This window comes from Mesocricetus auratus, unplaced genomic scaffold (assembly GCF_017639785.1).
Source record: "Mesocricetus auratus isolate SY011 unplaced genomic scaffold, BCM_Maur_2.0 Super-Scaffold_100010, whole genome shotgun sequence".
NCBI lineage: Eukaryota > Metazoa > Chordata > Mammalia > Rodentia > Cricetidae > Mesocricetus > Mesocricetus auratus.
The window spans coordinates 45,022,177-45,045,685 of NW_024429194.1; the positions used below are offsets into that span (position 1 = coordinate 45,022,177).

General features: G+C 47.8%; 1 protein-coding gene across 5 annotated transcripts in view; it reads right to left on the reverse strand.

Annotated features, from left to right (window-relative positions):
• Nrp2 (neuropilin 2) overlaps positions 1-23,509 on the reverse strand; it is a 116,403-nt gene that overhangs the window by 35,519 nt on the left and 57,375 nt on the right. For all 5 annotated transcript variants that reach the window (XM_040753469.1, XM_040753470.1, XM_040753473.1 and 2 more), the window contains exons 8-13: positions 22,026-22,170; positions 20,867-21,216; positions 18,877-19,021; positions 14,730-14,846; positions 11,650-11,790; positions 1-112 (exon numbers count right to left, since the gene is read on the reverse strand). The exon at positions 1-112 is cut by the window's left edge and continues 151 nt beyond it. In XM_040753469.1, coding sequence (XP_040609403.1) covers positions 1-112; positions 11,650-11,790; positions 14,730-14,846; positions 18,877-19,021; positions 20,867-21,216; positions 22,026-22,170 — 1,010 coding nt within the window. The remainder of the gene's footprint in view (positions 113-11,649; positions 11,791-14,729; positions 14,847-18,876; positions 19,022-20,866; positions 21,217-22,025; positions 22,171-23,509) is intronic.

A 23,509-nucleotide genomic window follows, 5' to 3' on the forward strand; every position in this document is an offset into this window, starting at 1 on the left:
TGGAACTCCATGCACACAGGGCTTCGGGGCAGGTGCACCGGTGGGCTGATGAGCCGCCCATACTGGCCCTCTCGCCGGCCGTCACTCTGTAGTCTCAGGAAGTTCTTGTCATCTGGGGGAGCCAAATCCAAACACAGGTGGTAAATGCTTGGGAAATATACCACTCCATAACTGTGGCCTCTCCGTCAAAAGGCCGGACTAGAATTGGGGTGTTTTCAGGGTTTTGAAGCACAGCATGGCTTGTTACGTATGTCAGGCTGGCCTTGAACTTACAGCCTTCCTGCTTCTGCCTCCTGAGTGCTCATACTGCAGGTGTGTGCCGCCACATCGGGCCTGCTCTGCTCTTTTCTAGGCTTTTTCAGAATCTTGATTCAAATGCCACATCCTTTTGAAGCTCTTCCTTTAACCTTCAAGTCACATCGGTTCCTCTTCAGGTTCCCTGGATCACCTGTGCCATGTCTCTTTCATATACGGCCCCTGGCATGGTCAACCTGACATCTTGGCTGTGTATACGCTTGTCTCTTCTCCCTAGATTCTATGAGGCCTGACCCATGTCTTATTCATCTCTGACTTACCCAAAGGGCCAATGCTGTCTAATGAACTGAATTACAAGGGAACAGTTTATAGGAGTGAGGTGGCTGCCAGATTAGAGGGTGACTCTGGCCAGGTGGCTTATGCTTCGAGTCTTTGTTTTCTGGTTGGGCACTGTCCAAATGGAGGACATTAAAAACCTTCTGTCTCTGCCAGGGCTAGTAGATGATGCCTGGGCCTCAGTAACTGTCACTCACGTCAACTTTAAGCAGATCAGGGGTGGGGGTGGTCAGACAAGGCACTTTCTTCCTGCACTAGACCCTTCTCAAGCAGCCATGCACAGGTCCAGTAGTCTAAAAGGTATGGCCATTATCATTACAAAGGCTGTGTGTTTAGCAGAGAATACACGTTCTGGGAAATTAAGGGTTCACTGTCCAAATGCTTCAAGAATGGCCTTTTTGGCAGATGAGTTTTAAATCCATCCGGTACTTATGCAGAAGGCTGAGCTCTTGGTATGGTTGGCGGCCCCTATGCCTCACAGACACAGGTGCAGAGATGGGCACCTACAACCTATGTGCAGAGAGCAAATGCAGAGGAGAAATGGGAGGTCTCATGATCTGCTTTGGGCCCTGAGACACGAGTCATGGTCCGCTAAACATCTCTGCGAGCGGAACAGAGACATATTTTCACTATGCATCCAGCTAGGGTTGTGAGCAGGCCCAACACTTCCTGTTAATATGATGCCAAATTATACTGAGACGTGAGCACAGGGCCTTTTCAGTCATTAGGGATGGTGAATACCTTGGGCTTGTTGGGGAAAGACAGGCTCGCATTCCAGAAGGCTGGGTGAGCACCCTCTCCGGGATGGAGAGCTCTGATTTGCTGCTGTTACACCTGCTGGTATCCTCTTGCTAGGAGAGTGCTAAGCCTATGGCAGACCTTCCAGCAGCAGGCCTGTTCCCAGCACAGATAAGGGGCTGGAGGCTGCCTCCAGAGCGCATTTTGATGATGGGGTCTGCTGAGATGGGATGCAGATACCATTGCCAGGCACTCAGTGATCTTCTAACTCTCTGTTTCCCCATCAGATCATTCTGCTGCCACTATTAATGGTAATAATTACAGTCCAAAATCGCACAACACTTTACAGGTTACGAAGCACACTGGATACGTATTATTTCATCTCTTCCTTCCTATATGCTCGCAAGCAAGACTTCCTAATTTTACTTTGCACACAATGGAGAAACCAAGAAAGGTTAAAGCGACTTGTCCAAGGAGGAAATGATGGTTCAGAAATAGACCCCAGACTTAACCGAGGGAGTGGCCACTTTTTTATTATTTATTTTTAAATTTAAATTTAAATTAGAAACAAGGTTGTCTCCAGCCCATGCCCACTTTTTTTTTGCAGTAAACTATTTCAGCTGCCTGCAGGGTGTCTTACCCTAAATCCTTGCAGTTACTCTCTGAGGCAAAACGGCTTCTCCCTGGGCCTGTACCTCCTGGTTCTTCCCCTGCCCCACATCGCCTGGCTCTTCTCACCCTTCTGGCCCATGCAATATTCACCCCCACTTTCTTAACAACTCCAGGATTGTTAACTATAACACAGTCTTACCGACCTTTAGAAGGAATTGATGCCATTTTCTATGGTAACTACCCACTAGCTGGCATTCTTAGCTAGGTCATATGTGTCTTTCTTATCATCTAAGATTTTTAAAAAATATTTTTTATTTATTTAATGTGTGTGTGTGTGCATGCTCACATGCGTGTACCTGATTGCGCATATGAGCATGCCACAGTGCATACATGGAGGTCAGAGGAATATTTGCAGGAGTTGCTTCTTTCTTTCCACCATGTGGGTTCCAGAACTCCAGCCCTCAGGTTTGGTGACAGACACCTTTACCTGCTGAGCCATCTAACACTCTCCCGTTTCAGATCGTCTTGCACATGTAAGGCTCAACACTGCATGCCTCTCCTTTCCTGAGTCCATGCGTATCACACTACTCAGGGAAATTTGCTTTCATGAATGAATAAATGAATGAATGACAAGCACACAGAGAAAAAAGAACGCTATGTAATGAGGACAGAGGGAGAATCTGCTAGCCTCTGCCAAGCCTTCAGATTCATGCAATCCCTTTGCCATGGCCTGTTTTCCTGAGCCAGCAGCCCCCTTTCAGAGATGAGGTAACCTAACACCAGGGTAACCTGTGGAGGCTCCCGGTAGCCTGGCAAGCCAGTGAGGGCCCCCCTGATCTTCTGTGCACCTGTAACTTCCAAGCCCTTACTCTTTCCACCCCGTCTTTAAAGGGAAACACATTTGAGAGACTTCTTATTCAGCCTTCTCCCTTCACAGTTTCACAAATAAGACCCACTTGCTGCCTGAGAATTGCTTGGCGGAAATTCTGTCACTTGTGTGAATTTGCATTCTTAAGCTAAGGAATCGTAGCAGAATGGTTACAAGTGGGAAGCCAAATGTGTGTGTGTGTGTGGGGGGGTGTTGTGAAATGGCGGGCTGCAAGGATTTTATCCGGGTCTATCTTATCTACCCACCCTGTCATTAGAACTCAACCAGGCCAAAGGTTTCCCAGTCAGCTGGCCCAGAGCCTCCAGACCCCCTCCTTTATCCTTTCTTCTCCCCTCCCTCCTCTCACAGTAGGCTGATAATCACTATGCATGATTTACAGGACCAAGGCAAGAACCCAGTTAATGCTAGTGGCGGGCTAAGCGCGAGCAGCTGAGGGCTCATAATTCAGCGTTGACATCTGAGCTAATCCACGAGTTTGCAGAGTCTCCAGACAAGCAGGCCTCTGGATTTCACTCAGTTAAATCATTTGTGCCCCACTTGTCTGTTAAGTGCTATGAGCTCCAGGGAAGAAAGATGATATGTAAATTTAAGGAATTAGCAGGCGACATCAGTCAGTGGGACGCTGGGCTGCAAAACATCCTTGCCTGTCACTGAGAGAGGCCTGATTAGAACCAGGGACACCACAAAGGGAGACTCAGACCAGGAAAAGCTCAAGGAACGGGAGGGGGAAAAAGCAGAAGATGAGGATGATCGAACTGAACAGATACTGTATGCCACTGTGCCTCTACCTAGAGTTTCTTGTCCATCCCCCAGTATCCCCCCCCACCTAGCCTCCTTACCCCAGCATTGCTCAGGTCCTGCTAAGCAGCTCCAGCTGGCCCTGAATTCATAATCGTCCTGCCTGCTCCTCTCAAGTCCTGGGATTGGAATCATGTCCCACTCCACATCAAGCTTACTTTCTCCATTTTTACAAAAGAAACTAAGGCCGGGAGATGTGGGGTCATGCTTCCAGGACCATTGCTACGGAGTGAGGAAAGCAGGGTCTGAACCCAGATGGGACTGAGTCAACTTGCTGGCGTTTCGTCATCTGGGGTGGAATCTTGGCTGGAGGCTCTAAACCTTTAAAAGCCTTAGCCTTTCCATCTGTAGAATGGATGTGATAGTGGTGCTGTTACTGCACAGGGCTGGAAGAATGGACCCTGTAAAGCACTTTGCATGGTAACAGGGCTATAGCAAAAGCTTAGCTGAGATACTGATGACACTCCGCCCACTGCTTCCCACAGGCCAAAGGCTACCATTAACCCGGAGAAGCCATTGCAAGATGCAAAAGGAAGTATGGTTTAACCGGAGGAGGGAATTGGCAATCTTTGAAATAAGATGATTTCCCAGGCCTGTCTCAACTCCAGGGAACAGCCAGCTCCCAGCTGTCCATCACACACCACTCACTACAGGTCTTCTGTGACCATCTATAGAAGATGAAATAAAATGTGATACTGTCTTGGATCTTGAGTGGGACCCCATGTGGCTACTAGCATGGGCCAGAGGAAATATGCAGAAGCATCTCGACACCATGCCATCCATCCTTCCTTCAGAAAGGTTCTCCACAGGCCACACTGGCAATGTGTTATCCAGGCCACAACCCCAACTGCCAGGAACATCTCAAACTTAGCTTTACACTTCCTGCTGTCCCGTGGCCCCATTTCCTCCTTCTATCCCTGATGCAATGCAGCCAGTTTCTGTCCCCTGACTTTGCACCATTTTTACTCATAAGACATTAAAAAGCCCAGGGAGCTGGGGAGATGGCTAAGTAAATAAGGAGTTTGTCTCACGAATTTAATGACCCAAGTTCAGGTCCCCAGAACTGAGGTAAAACCACGACTCAATAAACCTACCTGTTATGTATTCCTACATGGAGATACAGGAGAAACAATGGGAGCTTCTGGGCTAGCCCGAGGTACAGTAGTGAACAAATACACATTGTTTCAAACAAGATGCAAGGTAAAAACTGACATCAGAGGTCGTGCACTGTGGTACATATACACACAAACACTGGGGCGGGGGGGGGAGGTCTGGAAGGAAGGAGAGAGAGATAGAGAGAGAGAGAGACAGAGACAGAGACACAGAGAGACAGATGGAGACACACAGAGAGAATTAAGACCTTTAGTCTGTGCTTCTCCAGGAAACACAACCCTAGTCCTTTTAAGTGTCCTCTTTCTGGGTCTTTGTGGGCCCCCATTGACTCCTCTTTGGAGCTAAGTGCTTCATCTCTGGGAAGTCCTCACATTCACACAAGATACTGAGATTTAATGCATTCTGAAAGGGAAGATGGCTCTGAAACATCCCACCTATGGCCGACCACTGGTAGATAGATACTAAGAAAGTTCACAGTGGCTGCCAGATACCTGATAGAAAGGAAGGTTGGCACGACATAGGGACAGTGTTGTCTTATGAATTTCCTTGGTCTTTACGGAGAAACCCTTGGATTGTCAAGAATTTGCCCTAAGTGGCCAGCAGAAACCCAGCCCTGCCTCTGGAAGTTGTCTTCTTGTTCTGTGTTTGATGGCTAGGATACTGGCAATGGACAGCATCCAACAAAAAGACAATGGAAAGGAAACACACTCAGCTGCCAAAAGAGAATGAAGAAACAATGTCTCCAAGATGCAATCCCATCCTCCTGGACTTGACATATTTGAGAGGCATTTTGCTGTATCCTTGAGTCAAAACGTCTGTTGTTGCCAATGACACGGAGCAAACAACCACATGGCAACAAACAACACAAGTTCAAAAGGGCAGAGAGGAAGTGCAGAGGTCAGGGCCATTCAGGCGGTTCACCTGATGCTGTCTCAAGAAGGGTCTCTTGATATTTCACCTAGCAATTTATGATCCCATCTGGCTTCCGCTGCTTAAGTGTCCTATGGACACGTGACTGAGGTTGGCCCAATTGCAATGAATTCAATTGTGTCTACTCCCCTTTAACCAACCCTAAAATAAATCACCAGCTTGATCCTCCTGGCTATTGCAAAGCCAAGCACACCATCTGTCCCTCACACACATCTCCTGGCTAGCATCTTGCCCTCCTACTAGAACAACCATCTGAAAGAGTATTTAGCGAAGCAGGAGATGGAGCCTCTTAGTATAGGTCATACTTAAAACATGAGTCAGCCCCTCAGCTGGCCTCCCAAGGTCAGTCTATCTCTGCTAAGGTCCTCAAATTAACAACCAGTTAAGGGAAACATTGACTTTGGATAAACTCAGCAGGATGTTTTCGAGGTTTATGATAGGACATTCTGAGGGCATTTGAATTTTCAGCCTGGCCAGTCCTTGCAGACAGCAACCTGGAGATGTTTTTTGGATGTGTCACCTTCCACATAAAGTTCTGCCATCTAGACAGTGCTGCTCTCATTCTGATTCTTTGTTATCAACTTGGTCCCTCGAGATTTTCAGAAAGAAGGGGACAGCAGTTTTTCTCTCTTGTCATCTTTTCCACAAAGCGAGGGATGTTTTCTCTATTCTTTCCTTTTCTAGTTGAAATTATCCCTTGGCTATTGCTTGTTTTTAGCTCAGCTCTCCCCATCCTTTAATAATCGATCATGGTCCAAAGCCCCAGTTTTCTGTCCTTACATTTGCAAGGGCTATGCCCCAGCCAAACCAGCAGTGACCCCCTCTGAAGATGATTCAACCAGGAGGCAATGGTTATCAACTTGTGGGTCCTGACCCCTTTGGGGAGGTCGAATGATCCTTTCACAGGGGTGGCAAATCAGATATTTGCATTACGATTCATAACAATAGCAAAATTACAGTTATGAAGTAGCAATGAAAATAGTTTTATGATGGGGGTGGGTTGCCACAACATGAGAAATTGTACTAAAGGGTCACAGCATTAGGAAGGTTGAGGTCATTGAGTGTCTGAATTGCAAGCTGCCACCTGCTCTTGGAGCTCAGAGAGAGATTTTTAAATTCAGAGTCATGGCTGACTTACTGTCAAAAATCAAGCCCATTGTGAGCTCCTCCATCAATTATTTCCTTTGATTTCTCTATGAACCTGGACCAACCATACTCAGGCACAGTTCCCTTTATCTTCTCCCTTGCACACAAGGTGTATCACGGTTCTGGTCACCCACTCTGTTGGGGTTCATCAGCAACCAGGTCTGCATCAAAACAACCCCAGTGAGAAATTAGCAGGGTCTACTACTTACATTTGAATGGACAGCCAATGTGTGTAAAACCTGAATGTTTAGATTCTTGGCTTACTCCCATTTGAGTTTTCCTTTGAAGCCTGGGTAAAGGCACTGCTGTTTCAATCCCTTCTATAAGCTGGGCAAAGCTCCCTTCACAATGGTGTCCTAGTCCAATAGGCTTTGCCTGTTTTCTCTATACGTTTTCATGGCTTTTAGTCACTGAAGTAAAGTAACATCGTAATCGCACTCCACAAGGTCAATCAATGTTTAAAAGAGCACACATATTCCAGAATGAAAAAGCATGTGTTCCAGATCACATTTGGATCACCATCAGGAGGCTGCCTGGGCAGGATCCTGTTAATCTCTGGTCTCATGACCTCCTCCTCTTCCCCCTCCGCTTCCCCCTTCCCCACAGTGGTGCTAGGGATTGAACCTAGGCACTCCCAGAAGCTAAGGAAGCATTCTGCCACTAAACTACAAGCTCAGCTCTCCTTTTCCTTTCCTTTTAAGGCTGACAAGACACCCTCTGGTTTCCTTTCCTTGTGAAGCCACCTAAACTGGTTTCAAAACTTACTCTGTAGCCCGGGGAAAACCCTAAACTTTCAACCCTCTCGCCCCTGTCTCTCAACCAACACCACCAGGCCCAGGCCTTACCTCATTCTTGACAATAATAATGTTCATAACATAACAACCATCAATGCTATAGGTATCAATATTTACCCAGGATGCTATTTCTGTGTGGCCTCCAAAGAGTCCTTAATGTGTGTTCCTTGGCTATTTTCTTGTGGTTGCTGAGGGAGACAGGGTGGCATGCATAGGAAAATCAAAGCAGCAGCCACCATACAACACTTCCGGAATGGGCTCAGGCAAATCTGTCTTCCCAGCTCCTTGCTCCTTGGTGCTCACTAAACCAAGTTATGGACGTGTCATCAAGGATTGGGAGCTTGTCCGGTCCAACGGTGCTAAAGCAGTATTGTCTAATACAAGACTGCGCTGCTGGGGTGTTCCATGTATGGACAGTGTGGCCCCAGCATCCATGAAATAGGACCAGTGCCGAAGCAGAGCTGAAGAATCAGATGAAACAATTTTAGCTCGTTAAAATTACGATAGAAATAGCCACAGATAGTTGTGGGCTTCTTAGCCAACACTGGAGAGCTGGACACCAGGTTCACCCTATCATCTCAAGGAATGCTTGTGTCCTTCCTTAAAGACCCAACTCTCATCATTCTCGGGACTCTCTTCATGATCAAAGCATCAGAACATGTCTGAAGAAATATATGCCTGTTCTACTGACAGCACACTGTGACTTCAGAAGGCAGCCTGGCTTGTCAGAGAGGGTGGGACAGGCTCCTCTGCTACCACCAGAGGTCACTGAGTTTGGAACACAGCAGCCCCCTCCCCCCAAGGGGGAATTGGTATGAACACACTCTAGGCTGCTCGGCCACAAGAGCTAAAAAAAGAAATTCTGAGTGGCTTGAAAGACGTTGTTGAAAAACAAAAACAGTGGAATGAATCCGGTGGGTGTCTTGTCAGCCTAGAGCAACCATCACCAACTAACCAGAGGGACAGAACTATTTGCTGACTTAAAAGGGAGCAGAAAAGGGAAAGAGAGCACGAGAAGACAACTCAGTCAGAAAATATCTAAGCAATGTGAGTAGTTTCCATGGACACTTGTGATCAACTCATCCGTGCTGAGTTCCTCCACGGCCATCTCACCCCACCCCTTTTCCCTTCATCCTTAGCGGTAGACTTAGATGCCTCCTTTCCAAAATGACTTCTGTTTACACACTTAGGAAGGGGATAAAGCACGTTGCATGATTCCAGAGAACAATGGGTCTGGTCTCTTTGTGGATGAGCAAAGTAGGGTGACACCGTGGCTTTCAGGTTTACGGCCAGGCGCTAGCCTTTCTGCACCCGTTAGCTCTGTCCTGCCCTGAGCCCTGAGCCAGGCACAGCTGTTTCCTTTCTCCCAACTGCTTCCCTCAGGGCCCCGTTTTTTTTTTTTTTTTAAGAACAAGAGGGGACCACCCCAAACAGAAAGGGTGTCTATCTTCCGCTTACAGTGTTATTTGGAGCTTTGTAAGCAGGACAGTAGGAAATGGAGAAGACTATTTTTTGTTGTTGTTGTTTTTGTTTTTGTTTTTTTAATCACCAGAGAACAACATTGTGACTTTGTTTCCTGGAGTCCGGTCACAAGTGTGGCTTTTCTAAACTTCAGTGATTCTCCTGGAGAAGGAGAATAATCATTTTCCTTCTCAACATTAGACCCGGTAGTTCCTTATGGCCCTAATTTTCTTTCTGTCCCCCATCTATCTAGTCAAAAATTGGGGTTATGCCCACTTCCTTAGTCTGCTCTGAAAAGCCCTCCCAAATTGCAGAGTGTAATGAATCAGCTGAAACGAAGACAAAGACTACAATTTCCAACCACTAGGGAGGGGCAAGGAACCAGGCATGCAGGGGAGGGTGGGGTCTGAGCGATGTGGGTGGAGGTAGGTGCAGGACAACAGGCTTGGCAGAGGAGAGGTGACATGTGCTCTACCAGAGCTGCTATTTGCTCATGGGCGGCCTTGTAGCCCAGGTAGGGCTAGCCTCAGACACCCTCAGAGGAAATCTTTTCAGAAGCATAGGAAGGGGAGGCCCAAGGATTAGAAAGGACTGAAAGTTGGTGCTGGATAAGAAACGATAAATTGTGAGCCGGGTAGTGGTGGCACACTCCTTTAATCCTAGGTATGCAAATCTGTGAGCTTGAAGCCAGCCTGGACTACAGATCGAGTTCTAGGACAGGCTCCAAAGATACACAGAGAAACCCTGTCACAAAAAACAAAACACACACACACACACACACACCAAAAAAAAAAAAAAAAGAAATGATAAATCCTCCCACCCCATTGAGAATCCATGTACACAACCCTTTATTCAAAGTGACTCAGCCAAGCTGCACCTGAGATGGCCCCAATCCCTACCTCTCATTCAAACAATATATAAACACGTACATACATTTACCCCCATTCATCTTTCTTACACTCAGATAAAGATGGGGGCTGGGAAAAATCACCAATTAATTGGAGCCGGTCTCAAAGGAGAGGAAATGAAATGAAAAATCCAGGCTGGGTTATAAAAATAAGTATTTTTTTCCCAATGAGCGGGAGGCTCATTATATTAATTAAACATTATTGCAGAGAGCGAGCGAGAGGGGGAGGGGGATTAGAGCTGGGACTGGGGTAAGTGCTCTCTCCTGTGCCTGAGGCTGTGGTGATCCTCAGATACAGATCTCTCTGAGCCAGCACTCAAAGGCTGAAGAGATAAACACTTGAAATATGAAAATGTTTTTCTTCCGAGCAGACGCTGTGACCCTCTGGGAAAGCAAGTGTGGCCTATGGCAGGAGACTGGCCCCAAGTATTCTTCGAGAGCCTTCCTCCCCTCTTGAACTCCTAGGGACAGGAGGCACCATGGGTGCTTGGGGTGAGGGCAGACCTGAAGAAGCCCAGTAAGAGGGGAGCCCCTCCCCCTTCCACTTCTAGCCTTTTCCCACTAAATTTCCAGAATTAACCCCTTTTCTCCCAAAGGTTTATGGGCATTCGAGTTTCAGGCAGGAGGTGTATGGAAACCGAAAGCTAATCAGAATGTTTTGGAGTGTTCACTGGCTTGTGAACACCACTTGTTAAATTTTCTGGAACTTTACAAGCCAATTAAATATAATCATTATTAAAAACGAAATTACATGAAACTATATTAAATTATATTTAAAAGGAAAGTAATAAATCCCCCCAACTCAACATTTCCTAATCACTTCAGTATATTCTGCTCTGGAGGCGATGTGCTTCTTGTTTCTGTACAGCAGATTCACTCTCCGAGCCCCCTGCTGTATGGATCAGCTCCACCTCCTCTGTGACTCACTGGACTGTGGGGGGAGTGCTTGTACCATCGAAGGTGGCACACTTTATCAAGCAAGCTTGGCATCTCTGGAAAGCCTATTGTTAAGACATTTCCAGAAGGCAACTGTTAAAGCATGTGACAGCACAGCCAGCAGACAGCTTTTGTTTCCTTCCTGTTCCAAGGGGCTAAAAGCAGTGTCTATCTACAGTGTCAGGATGGGTTTCTGAGATATGGCTTTTGGGGGCCAAAAGATGACAAGTCACCTTTGCAGGACAAGTGCCTGGCTCTTTGCTAAGACACACCTGTGGGCATCACATCCAAAGCGGCACTCCCTGGGTATGGCAGCATTTCAATCCTGGAGTGGTGGTAACCACAGGTCTATGAGTCAGAATCCAGGCCAGCGGTTTCCCAATGAGCAGCTTTGGGAACAACACCTTGTTGTTGGCAAGAGGCTATGTGACAATAGTAGCCAGTGCTGGCTGGGCAAACAAGAGGACCCTAGTGGACCCCTACCATCTCTAAGGACCTCCCAATGGCTTCTTTCTCTCATTGTCCTGGTTTCTCTTTCTCCCTGGCAGCTCAAACTGGGCTGAAATCCTGAGTAGGCTAGGAATCACTGAGCAGCCTGTGTGTGTGTGGATGTCTGTGGGCAAAGAGGAGAAAACTGCTCTGTGGTGGGAAGCAATGAAGCTTGCAAGGGTGTCGGATGAAGGCCATGTGTAGGCTGGTCCTCCATCCTCCTTGGACCCTCTCCACTGCCTTACCTGGAAACGTCCTGTCATTGGGGCTGGCACTGCTGATCCAGGTGCTTCTGAGCCACTTGGCACGGTCGTACATCCAACCACAGGGCTCTTCAGGGAAATCAAAGTTGCAGTTGAATCCCGACGGGAGTTGCAAATCTTTGTCTAAAAGGAGAAGAAATGTAAGCAAAGGACCGTCAGACGAAGCGGGCCCAGGGTACAGTCATAGTGGCGCTATTTCCGAGGCTGGCAAAGGCCTGAGTGGGAAGCAGGGAAAGAAGAGGTTTCCTTTGCTCATTCATTTCACTCATCTTGGCGATCGCTGCCTTTCCGGTCAGGCTTTGGTCTCATCTTTCCCAGGCATGAAAGCCAAGTCTGCCAGTGGGTCCCATAGTAAGCAATTATAAATGACGCCACCAAATGGCTTCGGGCTCTAACCAACCTCCGAGGCAGACAGATGTGAAAATTGCTGCTCCCCAAAAAGCTGGAGGAGGATGTCTCCCCAGCGCCTCAGTGGATTGCTGGTTCCCTAAGAGGACCATCTCAATTCCTGCCAGCCTGGCTCTCAGAAGTGACGGGGCAGCCCATTAGCAGCCAGAGAGACCTGAATGCCAGGGAACGTCTGGCTGAGGTGAAGAAAATGACCTCAGAAACAAGGCCGGCTCGTTTGCCATCCCTTACCTCTTTGAGACACAGTCCTTCTTTCAGAAGGCTGGCATAGTTTGGCATTGTCAGGTGGGCAATCTGACTTGTTAAGAGTGAAAACAAAGGTGAGGAGAATGGTCACCCTTGGAGCTCCCCAGCTCAGAGCTGAGTAGGATGAGAAGTATTTTTATCTGTTGGGCCTGGTGGCTCAGGCCTGTCGTCCTAGTTACTCTGTGGTACATGGTGCAGCGCTCCTGAGGGTTAGGATCCCAGGGGAGGTAAAAAAACGCATTCTCCGTGAGTCTCTGAGAAAAAGCAACCACAGAACGGCTCACCCTGTCTCCTTTAGAGATTTACCTAGCTGAGCCCAAAGGCGGTACCGAGTGGGTTTTTCTCTGGGGTTCCACCCAGATCTAAAAGCCCAGTATGAGTTAGTGCTAACCCTGGAATTCAGTGGGGGTGGTACCGAGGTGGGGAAGGAGAAGATGCGAACCCAAAACTGGACGCTTGCCCGAGACAGAGGGAAAGGGTTGGCAATGCTAGTAGCCTAGGGGTAGTGGGGTCTTTGGCCTTCTCACTTCCATTCCCAAGTTCCCAGAGAATACTCTCCACGGGGAAGGTTTAGGATGCTGGTTAAGATGTCTACAGGCAACAGCAGCTGGGTAGAGACAAATTGCCCACCATGGGGTGGAGGACACTTGAATTTGGAGGCAAAGGCTGCCGATGATCTCAGCAGCAGGACACAGATTGCCAACAGACCCTACTGTGTCCCGCCTTCCCAAGAGGGAGATTTAATGTTTGCCCACCCTTAGCCAAAGTCAGCTGGAGTGGAAAGGAAACACATGGAACCCATCACAGAAGCTGTGGCTTGGGAAAGTCAGGCTATAGCCCTCAACATCTCCTTCTCCCCACAACTTCTCCACACGTCTATTTTTCCGTTCAAAAATACAGAGTAATTCAATATACCATAATTCCTCTGTAATGTTTATACGCATACTATATCTCAGGCACCAAATTCCACAAAAAGATCTTTTACTAAAAAGAAGGGAGGGACCATCAAAGAAACCTCAAATCAAACAAACCACTGTAAACGGTAAAATTATATTAAAAATAAACTTTTGAAATTTTGCAGCAGAACCCTTAAATTTTCCTTTGAATTGCCGTTTATCTGGGCTCCCCATTCCCATGCCTCCCGACAGACTAACTCTGTGAATATAATGCCAGGCAGTAACCCCTTGTGTTTCGTTTTCTCCTCTCTGTCTCAGAGATGTCTTGGAAGATTCTCCACGTCTCATAATGAAACTAAAAACAAGCTCATTAAAATGTCAAGGTTTTGTATTCAAGTAGCCCTGACCAACAGTGTCCCCTACCCACACAATATACCAGAGCACACTCCCTAAGACATATGTGTTTAATTTTCATCTTTCAGTCCCATAATTTCAGCATTAATTTTTGGCTTTCATCCCATTCTTCTTAATGGCTAATTTTTGGAGCCCTTCACACCACCCGGGCAGTTTCCCATGCTGCCGCCTGGCTGTGAGCAGACTCCACGGTTTCACCAGCCCTCTGCGTCTTTACATCCCTTCTCAAGTGTCTTTGCTAATTTCTCCTCATTTTAATGGGTTAGTGAACAGTTAATAATGGTCAGTCATTTACTGGAACTTGGGGTTGCCAAACTTAAAAGTCCAGCCCAAAACTCTAGGTGTTGTAAAAGTTGTGGCTTATTAGGAATGTCCTAATATAGTGACCTGAACAGTAGCATTAAAAATAGGACTTGCTTTTGGGATATTTCAGTTACCGACTTTATCTAACTTGGATATGCTTTGAAGACAAAATGAAGGGAATCAAGATTTCCTATGTGAAGAGATGATCCAAAAAAGTAGGATCCCTTGGGTTTTTGAAGGACTGGCTGAGGATCCCTCACATCCTGCCTTTGCCCCTGGCCTGTATGACGTGACACATGGAAGATGTGACAGGCAGTCTGGTAGAATCGTCCTCGCTACATTTTCATAAATCAAGGTCATTATAAGACGCAGGGAAGTGCATTGATTCTGGTTAATTGGTGGACTCACTCAGCTATCCCAAACAATGACCCTCCCCCTAAAGAAAACAGCAGGTCTCCATATGGCTGTGCCACAGAGACACACTAACTAAGAAAGAGCTGTGGCTGCTGTTAAGGCTTGGGCTAGGGATGGTTTACCAAGGCAGTCAGTGAGGACTCAAGTTCTTTTCTTAGCAGTGGGTTTGTATCTATAGGGCTATACTAGTTGTTATAATATCTGAGTGTTTCCAGCAACCACTGCCTCGGCCTCTGAGTATTTGCACCTCTCTGAGCTCTTCTGTCAGTTCATATGGACCTCTAAGCCAAGGCATCTCAAGTTCTTGCCTGCTCATGGGCCATCTGCCTGGTCCATGCTCATGCCACCCCAGATGAAACACGATGACGTCCCAGTCCTTACCATCCTCAAAGCTGCAGTTTTCCCCACACTCCGTGGCATCCTCATCCATGGGATACGGGGTGGTGGTCTCTTCACTCTTTATGGTGGGTCCCAGCGTCTCCACTGTGGGCTTGGAGTCTGTGCGGAGGTGAAGGGAGGAGAGAAACACTGCAGCAGGTTGCACCGTCACCCAGCAGGGGACGATGCCAAAAGCGAAAATCTTCCTTCTAGGTGTGAGCTTGTGAGGAGGAAAGGGAAGGTGCACAGATGTGCGCACAACCTGAATTCACCCGTGGGGGCTGTGGGCGGAGTCACGAGGGTCACTTTAGTTGAATGGTAACAGTCTAGAACTCCCAAAGAAGCTGCAGCAGGCATGGGCACAAACTCATGCTCCTGACCCCACGCTGGAGGCTCTAAGGGCCGCACAAAGGTGACAGCCATGGGGGCGGATGGTGCTGCCCCCTAAGAGGAGCTCAACCACATCGGGCTATTCTGTTCAGAGGGTAGTGTGGTAGGGCACAAAATCGAAGTCAGTGCTGCCCACCAAAACCGATTGAACAGTCTCAGTGCTAACTGAGGCATGCTTCTGTTCCACAGGGAGGGGGGGCGGCCCCAGCGCTCTGTCTCTGCTTCATGGCTGCTGGTGGGCCTCGCTGCTTGGCTCTGCTTTCTCAAAAAACACACTTTCACTATGCTAGACAGGATTTATTTGGAATCAAAACTAACTCTATAAAACAATCTGGCCCGCGGGGGCCCACCTACAATAAAATAATCAGAAGCGCTTGTCACCAAAGTTGTAAGTGAAACAGCAGCTTAGGAAGCCAGAATCCAGACTCTGTGTTGGCGTTTCGTGGACATGGACAGATGGGAATATGGTTTTAAAGAGACTCAGGCTAGGTGAAGTAACATGGGCTACACCTTCTGGTCAAGGTATGGCAAATTAAAACACCCACTGGACGCAGTGACCTTTCTGCAGGGACAGTGACTGGGGGTGGCAAGAGTTGGGCGTGGTGGAGAGAGTGACGGCAGGCAAAGAGGCCCCGAGGCCCCATGACTTGATTCAAAAGACAGAGGCCCAGAGAAGAGATAACTTACTCTGGCTAGCTTTTCCAAAATTCACTCTCTCCCCCCACAGCCCCGTCCCCTCCTCCCCACCAGAGTAGCCTCCCATTCCTTAGTAAAATCTCCAGGCTCACACAAATGTTGGCAACTTAAAACAAATGTTATACCAAGGAGCGCACGTTGACCCTGACTAGGTCAAACAGTGCTGTAGGCAGCCGGTGTTCACCTGGGCCAGGTAGGTGATTCACACACCCATTCATTTACTTGTTTGTTTGCTCATTCAGTCACTCATTCACCAACTATTTGGGGAATGAATGAGGTTGTGAGTCAGGCCCTGGGTGGGGTGGGAAGAGTTCTGGAAACCCATGTGCTGTGGAGTGGTGAGTGTATCCTAGAGCTGCCCTCCCAGACGGCCTGAAGAAGTGAGGCCATTGTTCCTCCTGTGTCTGCACACACTCCTTTGTACTTTTGCATGTGATTAGGTGCCTTTGTGGGGCACCTTCAGGATATTATTTAATAAAGCCGGGAGCTGAGGAAATGGGTAAACATGCTGAAAAGACTTCACGGTCGACTTCCCACCTTTCTGCTATTAAATACTATGCATATAACCGTTCGTGGTTTCCACTGCCACGTCTGCCTTTTGCTCAAAGTAAATAGCAAATAACCTCGAAGTGTCCTAATTTGTGAGTTCAAATTTGTCACTGTGTCATGAGTCTCACACTCAATTGTAAAGCAAACTATGGTGGCAAGACAAGAAGCAATCGTTTGAAACCCAAATACACTGGCTAACAGGTGAAGCAGGCCTTTCAAATTATTTAGCCCAACTGGTTCAGCCCAGCCATTCATTTTTCTGTTTTCCTTTTGGGTGAAGGAAAAAGAAAAAGGAAAAAAAAAAAAAAAAAGAACCAAGGGTGAGTTGCAGACAGAGATGGAAATTTTAAAAACAAGAAGACGTGTACTAAGAACTATTTCTGGGAGTTTTAGAGGGAACTGGTCAGCTGGTGGGAGGAGATAAAGTAAAGCCCAGGGACATGAGGGGCCGTGAGGTGACAGGAGGGCAGGGAGTGTGAGAGAAAGTGAGGAAACAGGAGACCGCCTCTGTGCCTACTGTTTGTACTGAGTGCTCTGAGGTAACTGCCCACCAAACAGCAGCGCTCCTCCAAAATTAAAACCAGATGTCAGAGACTTCAAAGACATGGAGCTGGGCAGAGGCTAACACGCCTCAACTCTGATCTTCCAAGAGCAGGGCTGGGCTTTGAAATGGGAAACCTGTTGCTGTCACCAGGGCAATCTGGGGCAGGTTGGGACTGGAGGGACAATAAGGGGAAGAGGACATCAGCAAATGTCCAGCTGGCCATAAAGCAAGGCCAGCCTGGGAGAGGCATGGCACAAGAAGGAAAGGGGGTCAGAGGGAGGTGTGATTCAGTCCTCGGATAGCTGGGTGACTTTCTTGGGACTCAGTTTCTCAGTCTGTGAAAGGCCAGTAGGCTTAGCTCTGTGCAGCACACTCATCGGTAGGTCATGGAATTTAATGGGTTATAACAGCTTTTTAGAAGTCTGAACTGTAGTCTTTCAGGGTGTGCTTGACTAATAAGGTTGAGCACTGCTTCTGGAATCTTCTACTTCCGTTACATTTGCCTGTACTCAGCTTGTCAGTAATAGGCAACAATCTAAACACTCTGCCATTACTCCATGCCATCCTCATAACAGCTTCAGGGCTTTGAGACAGACTGATACCATCCCCCACTTTCCAGGTAAAAGATGATGTCATTTGCACCTAATGATGGCCAGGGAAGGACTTGAAGTTAGCAATCTGGGGAATCCAAGAACTTCCCCATAATCGTACCTGTATGTGCTTGCTTGTCAATGTAAGTGGCTGCAATGGAGATTCAGTTTAACTTGAGATACATGGTCAAATATGGCAAATATGTTTGAAAATCACTAGCCTAGAAGTTTCTTTAACACTGAAGTCTAAGGTAAGTAGATGAAACTGGTTTGTATCTGAGGTAGGATTTTAGTACCTGTGAGCACAGATGACAACTATTTGGGCTTTGGGGGACAAGTGTGTGCAGGGAGGAGTGGGGGGATTGTCTCCCTACTAGTATGGATTCCATGAGATTGTCTTCACCTCCAAGCCTATGGGTGAACTTGGGCCCTGTTCCTGGTCTGCACACACGTACAGAATTCTTTGTGAACTTGCAGCCCGCACACAGGCAGCACTTTTCTCCCTGGGAGCCCAAAGCGCTTCTCTGACATGCCCTTATTAATCTTTCATGCCATGCTGTTGCCTGAGCCAGTGACAGGTACAGCAGACAGGAAAATGGGGATACCTGGGGCCCTGGTGGGGAGGGTCAGGAGAGCTATGCCTGCTGGTGGTTCCTGCTGGCGGCGGGTGGGGGCCTGAGCTCCGGCGGCTCCCCAAAAGCTCATTTTGGCAAGCTGTGCCAGTTCTGCAGAAGAAGCAGGGCTAGTGGCCAGAGGCAAGGTAGGGCCTGACTCAGAAGGGTAGGGTCTTCTCTCCTTTAAGCAACTGGCAAGGGGGAGCTCTGGGGCCTCACCCTTACAGGGGGAATTCACGGAGCCACTTGCCCCAGGCCTGTGCCACCTGGGAGGGCAGGAAGGAGCAGGACCACGGCTGCATCCTGGGAAGATGCACCCTGCACCCCTTGAGCAAATAAATGCCTTTTACAGATGTAGCTTTGAAAGGAAAATGGTGTCTCTGGGCCTCTGACATCTGGAGGCCAGATTCAGACATAAACCAATTATTTTATTATCATGAGAGGGGTTTTCTTTCCTAAATCAACAGCCACAGCCCCCTTGGCCTGAAGAGCTGGGGTCTAATTGAATTTGGGTGGGTGGTGGGTGGTTATGACTTGTTTTTCGAGAGACTCATGTTGAAGAGCTGAAGTGATCCTTGACAAAGGACAAAATGCTCCCCTTGAAAGATTTCTCCAAGTTCAGAGGTGGGCCACAAAAACAACAGGGGGCCAGGCAGCTGGCACGCACTGATGTCTAGCTTCATCAAGGCGGACTGCCCCTGTGTCCTCCAAGGACACCAAGACCCCAAGAGCAAGTGAGCAAGACATGGAGAGGAAGTCCCCCTTACCTGTCCAGTCACAGCCCAGGACCTCCAGCCGCATCCCAATGCCTGCTGGTGACCATCTCTCCGGGTACACCCGCACATACTGCGCTGGAACTGGATCAAACCTTCGGATGTCGGGAGTGTCATAGTGCATGTTCCCTTCAAACAGCTGTAGGGAGACGGACTGTTCAGCCCTCCTGTGGGGCTCCTCCCCACTCACCTCTCCCCCACCCACCCGACCAGGAAGTCAGCTTTGAGGTTGATTCATGGGGCATTACCACCTATGTGACTTCATTTCCAACCAAGGTCTTTGTTCCTTTGGGAAATCCACGAGGGACCTTGAAATATGGAAACTAGAGAGCGTTAGAGTGGCCACTGTCAGGGGAGGTCTCAGCTCCAAATGTGATTTAGGCTGACCTTCGCCAGGTAGAGCTGAAGGCAGGTCTGACTGTGTCCGCCAGTCCAGATTCCTTGCCTTATTTTAGCTAGAAGTGTTTTCTTTTTCTAGTGCGTGGATGACTGTGTGTGCAAAATACCTGAATGAGATGGGACATAGCTCAGTTGGTGGCACACTTGCCTGCATGAAAGAAGACCTGCAGGTTATTCTATCGCTAGAATTGTGGGGACAAAGGATCCCAACGGTCAACAGTTCCCAGCTCCAGGACAGCCTGAAAGAAAAGCAGCCACTCCCTCTTTAGGGTAATTACACTACCCTCTTGGTTACAAATTGATGACCTGAGATTGTCTTCTAGACCTTGGTTTATTAGAATCAATTCAACCAAAATAAACCTCTCCTAGGTCGCCAATGCACAAAATTGCTGACAGAAGTTGAAGCCGTGTGGGAACTCCTCCCAGAACCACTCAGAGTCCCTCACGCTGGGAGAGGACAGGTGCTGAGGTGGCTATGTCCAGGAACACCTGGGGGTCAGCCATCTGCGTCTACTCAGGATCCACAGTCTTAAACGTAAGGACATCACCTTCGTCAGGGCATGCTCGGAGACTGCCCAGCTAGTGTCTTTTTCCAAGAAGAGCCACGATTAGCTATCACCAGGGAACTTGTGGTCCGGTTTCTGCTCTATCCATTGGAGGTTCTGGTTTCCAAACCCTGAGTCTTTCCAAGTCCCAGGGATAGTGAGCTGGAAGTTTACATCAGTACTGTAAAACCTCCAACTTAGCTGCCCTGTGCATTCAGAAAGCTAGCCTTGCTTGTCCCAGGGAGGACTGCTTCCCTTGTTAAAGACCCTGTACTTCTCCGCGCAAGGGTAATTCAGAAATGAGGACCAGGTAGCCTGGCCCACCAGGAGATTAATCTGAAGAGGGAAGAGGCATGGAGTTATCTTCCTTCTGGGGCTCCATGCACGCTAGGGTGAAGACCAGCCTTCCCTTCTCTCGTGGTGGGGGATGGGCTCCAATGGCCTGTTACTTCTGGCCCAACATCATTCTCTTTCTTCCTTTGAAACTCAGTGTGAGACACACAAAAGATCTGAGCACTCAAGACTAAGAAAATACGAAGGAGCATAACGTTCAGAAAAACAGTTATTTTTGGAAGCAACCCCCAGTTTCTATAGTTCGGCCTCCAGCAACCACATCCCCTTGGGATGTCTGGCCCATTTTCAGGAAACTTTATCCAGAAGAGGCTGAGAAGGGTACTAAATTTCATAAGTAGGAAGTGCTGAGCACTGCTTACGTATCTGGGTTTTGAAGTCTGACTTTTTGGTTTTGGGTACTGGTGAACAGTGTGATCATGGACATAACATAAGTCTCAAGTCTGTCATCTCTAAAATGTGAGTGGCTAAACAATGGAATCTTTGTAGAAAGATTATGGGGATTAAGAAGGAGTTCAGTTTAAAGACCAAGCCTGGCACAACATAATTCTTGGTTGATACTGGTTTTATTGGTCTGATGGGGTTTGATGATGGCTGATAGAAGGGAAATCAGCACCTCAGCTCCCTGCACACTGCCCCCCCTTAACCTCGCTTTAGAATAGCATTAGACTTCTCCTAGAGTGGCTTACCTTTGGCTGCTGAGTCCTGGGGTCCTGGATGTATTCCCAGTCCTTGCCATTTAGGCTGTAGGAGACTTTGAACTTGCGTACAAATGCTCTGGCTTCCATAGCAGAGATGCTGTCCCCTCCACGGGCTCCCTGGATGATGACACCTTTTACTGTCTTGGGTGTTCCCAAGTCCACCTGAAGCCACTCTTCACCTGGCTGGGCTTGAGGGTTCCGGGGAAACCAGCCAGAACGGCTGCTAACCAGGCGAGCAGCGCTGGGGCTCCAGAGGTACTCTCGGGTGGAGGAGGCAGAGATTTGGGTATCTGCGATGAGGCCGGAGAGCATCCCCAGCATGTTGGAGCAGGGTGCATCTAGGAGAGACAAGGAAAATACTGGGAGTCACGGCTGAGGCCCACTCATTAAGCAACTATCAGTTCTTCAGGTCACATGCTTATTTGTTTTATCTCGCTTTCTGAGACTGTGTAGCATTGCGATTCAGAGCCTGAACTTGGACTCAGAATTCCTGGCCTTGTGTTCACTCTGCTTGCTTACTTGGCTAGGTGACTCTGGTCAAGTGATTTAATTGCTCCATGCATCACGCTCCTCAAGTCTAAATGGTCTCTCTCAACAGTGCCTACCTCTTGAGGGCTGTGGTTAGTTACCTCAGAGCAGGTCTTAGCACAGAGCCTGGTGTACCTAAGTGTTCAGTGGCTGCTAGCCATTTGTGCTCATGGCTCTGACGTGAGGTAAGAGAGAGCAACTATTTGAGACTCATGTTGTCTAAGTTCAAACCCTGGTACCATTACATACTGGGGATTTAGTTCTTTGAGTCTTGGTCTCCTATTGTGTTAAGTGAGGAAAATGACAAGACCTATGTCATCAAGTTCTAATAAGAAAAGTAAAATATAGTATGCTTATGGTGGGACTAGAATCTGGTATCAAATTACCAGTCAGTACATTTTAACTAGTAGAAGTAGCATTAGCACACAATAGAAACATATTGGATTAATGGATGGATGAATAAGCGAATGAAAAGGGTAAGTCTGGTAGGAGTTGAGCCTTTGAGCCACTTCTTTAGGGAAGGTCACATGGTACAGTCTTACAGATTCAGAAAGAGGGGAGAAGCCTAGAATGTAACTGTTTCTCCTGCCTCACTGGAACCCCTCCCCTCCCACCTCACCTGTGACTCGACAGCCGAAGAGCTCCAGTCGAAGGGCAATGCCCAGGTGCCACGTCTGGGGGCGGATCCTGACGAACCTTGTCAGTAGTGGCATGTGGAGTTTATTTAAAACCACCTCAGTCGCATCGTTGTTCGCCTGAAATATCTGCAAGGTAAGATGCAGAGCAGTGTCACTAAAGTCCGCGTTTACGAGACCAACGCTCGAGCAGTCATTGAGAGGGCAGAAAACTGCCGCAAGCCTACAAACCATCAGTGGCTTTGTCGTGTTGGGCTTTCTAGAATAACCGTGGAAAAAGTTAATTTCTCATTCTGCTCTAACTTGAACACAAAAAAGCAAACTTTGCAAAAAGTTTTGGAAGGAAGGAATATTTTGCTTCTGGGCTGAGAGCAAACAGAGGAAGGAGCTTTCAAAAAGCAAACACTTCAGAAGCTAGGAAAGAGGAAAAAAGCACATTCATTATAACTGAGGTAGACATGTCATCTGTCATGGCCAGTGGACCTCACACACTAGCTTGACCTTGACACTCCCTCTTCCTCACGTTGCGGGCACACGGGGCTACTTACAGGACGTTTTCTAATTGCACAGCACTTCGCTGTTGTTTTCCTTAGTTCCTCAGACATTTCCCCATTCTGAGTGAGGGAGCAAGCGAGTGGTGCCGTCTACCCCGTACCTTCTGTCAGTCAACACTTTTCTTGGTTCTCTCTGCTCTTTGTTGTAGGCAGCCTCTTAGGAGTCATGCTCCAGCTTCCTCTTAGTGTAGCCCCCAGTCTGTAATGAAATCCATCCCTGTCCCCAGCTGACCGGGGCCACTCTTATGGGAGGAAAGGCTTTTTGGAGTAGCTTCTGACCTAACATGGTAGGCACAAGCCCCAGCTTACCAGATGGCCCAAATCAATAACGGCCATATGGACCTCATGTATTTGTATGTTCTCCATTAAAAATAAGTAACTAGAGAGAGAATATGTGAGTTCCCTTTAGTTTCCTGGGATAAGGATGGATGGAAGAAACAAGCAGCCAACTGTCATGTCTAATTCATGCCTGCCATACATGTAACAGCCACAGGACCTTGTAGATCTACTCATGGCCAGTCTTCTTGGACCAGCATCCTCTTCTGCACAGGGGAACTAGACTCTCCAGTTCTTAACTCTCAGTACCTGCCAGGTGTGTAGGCCACAGACAGGTTGGGGACAAGAGAGACGAAAAACTACTTCATTTGAATACCTATGTAGCCAGAGACTGTCAACACAATGATTGAATATCACACTCCTTTACTGATGGGGAAACTGAGGCTCACACATCCCTGTGTGGATCCATGATTCAAGCCTGAGGTTTGCTTTGTGAACTCTTATCTCTTTGGATGAATTTACAGCATTCTACCTGGCAATTAGGAGTGCTATCATGGACTAAATAGAAGTAAAGTCATAGATGAGTGATGTGATCCCACAGGGAGTTTACAGTGCTACATTATAGCATGGTTTTAGGA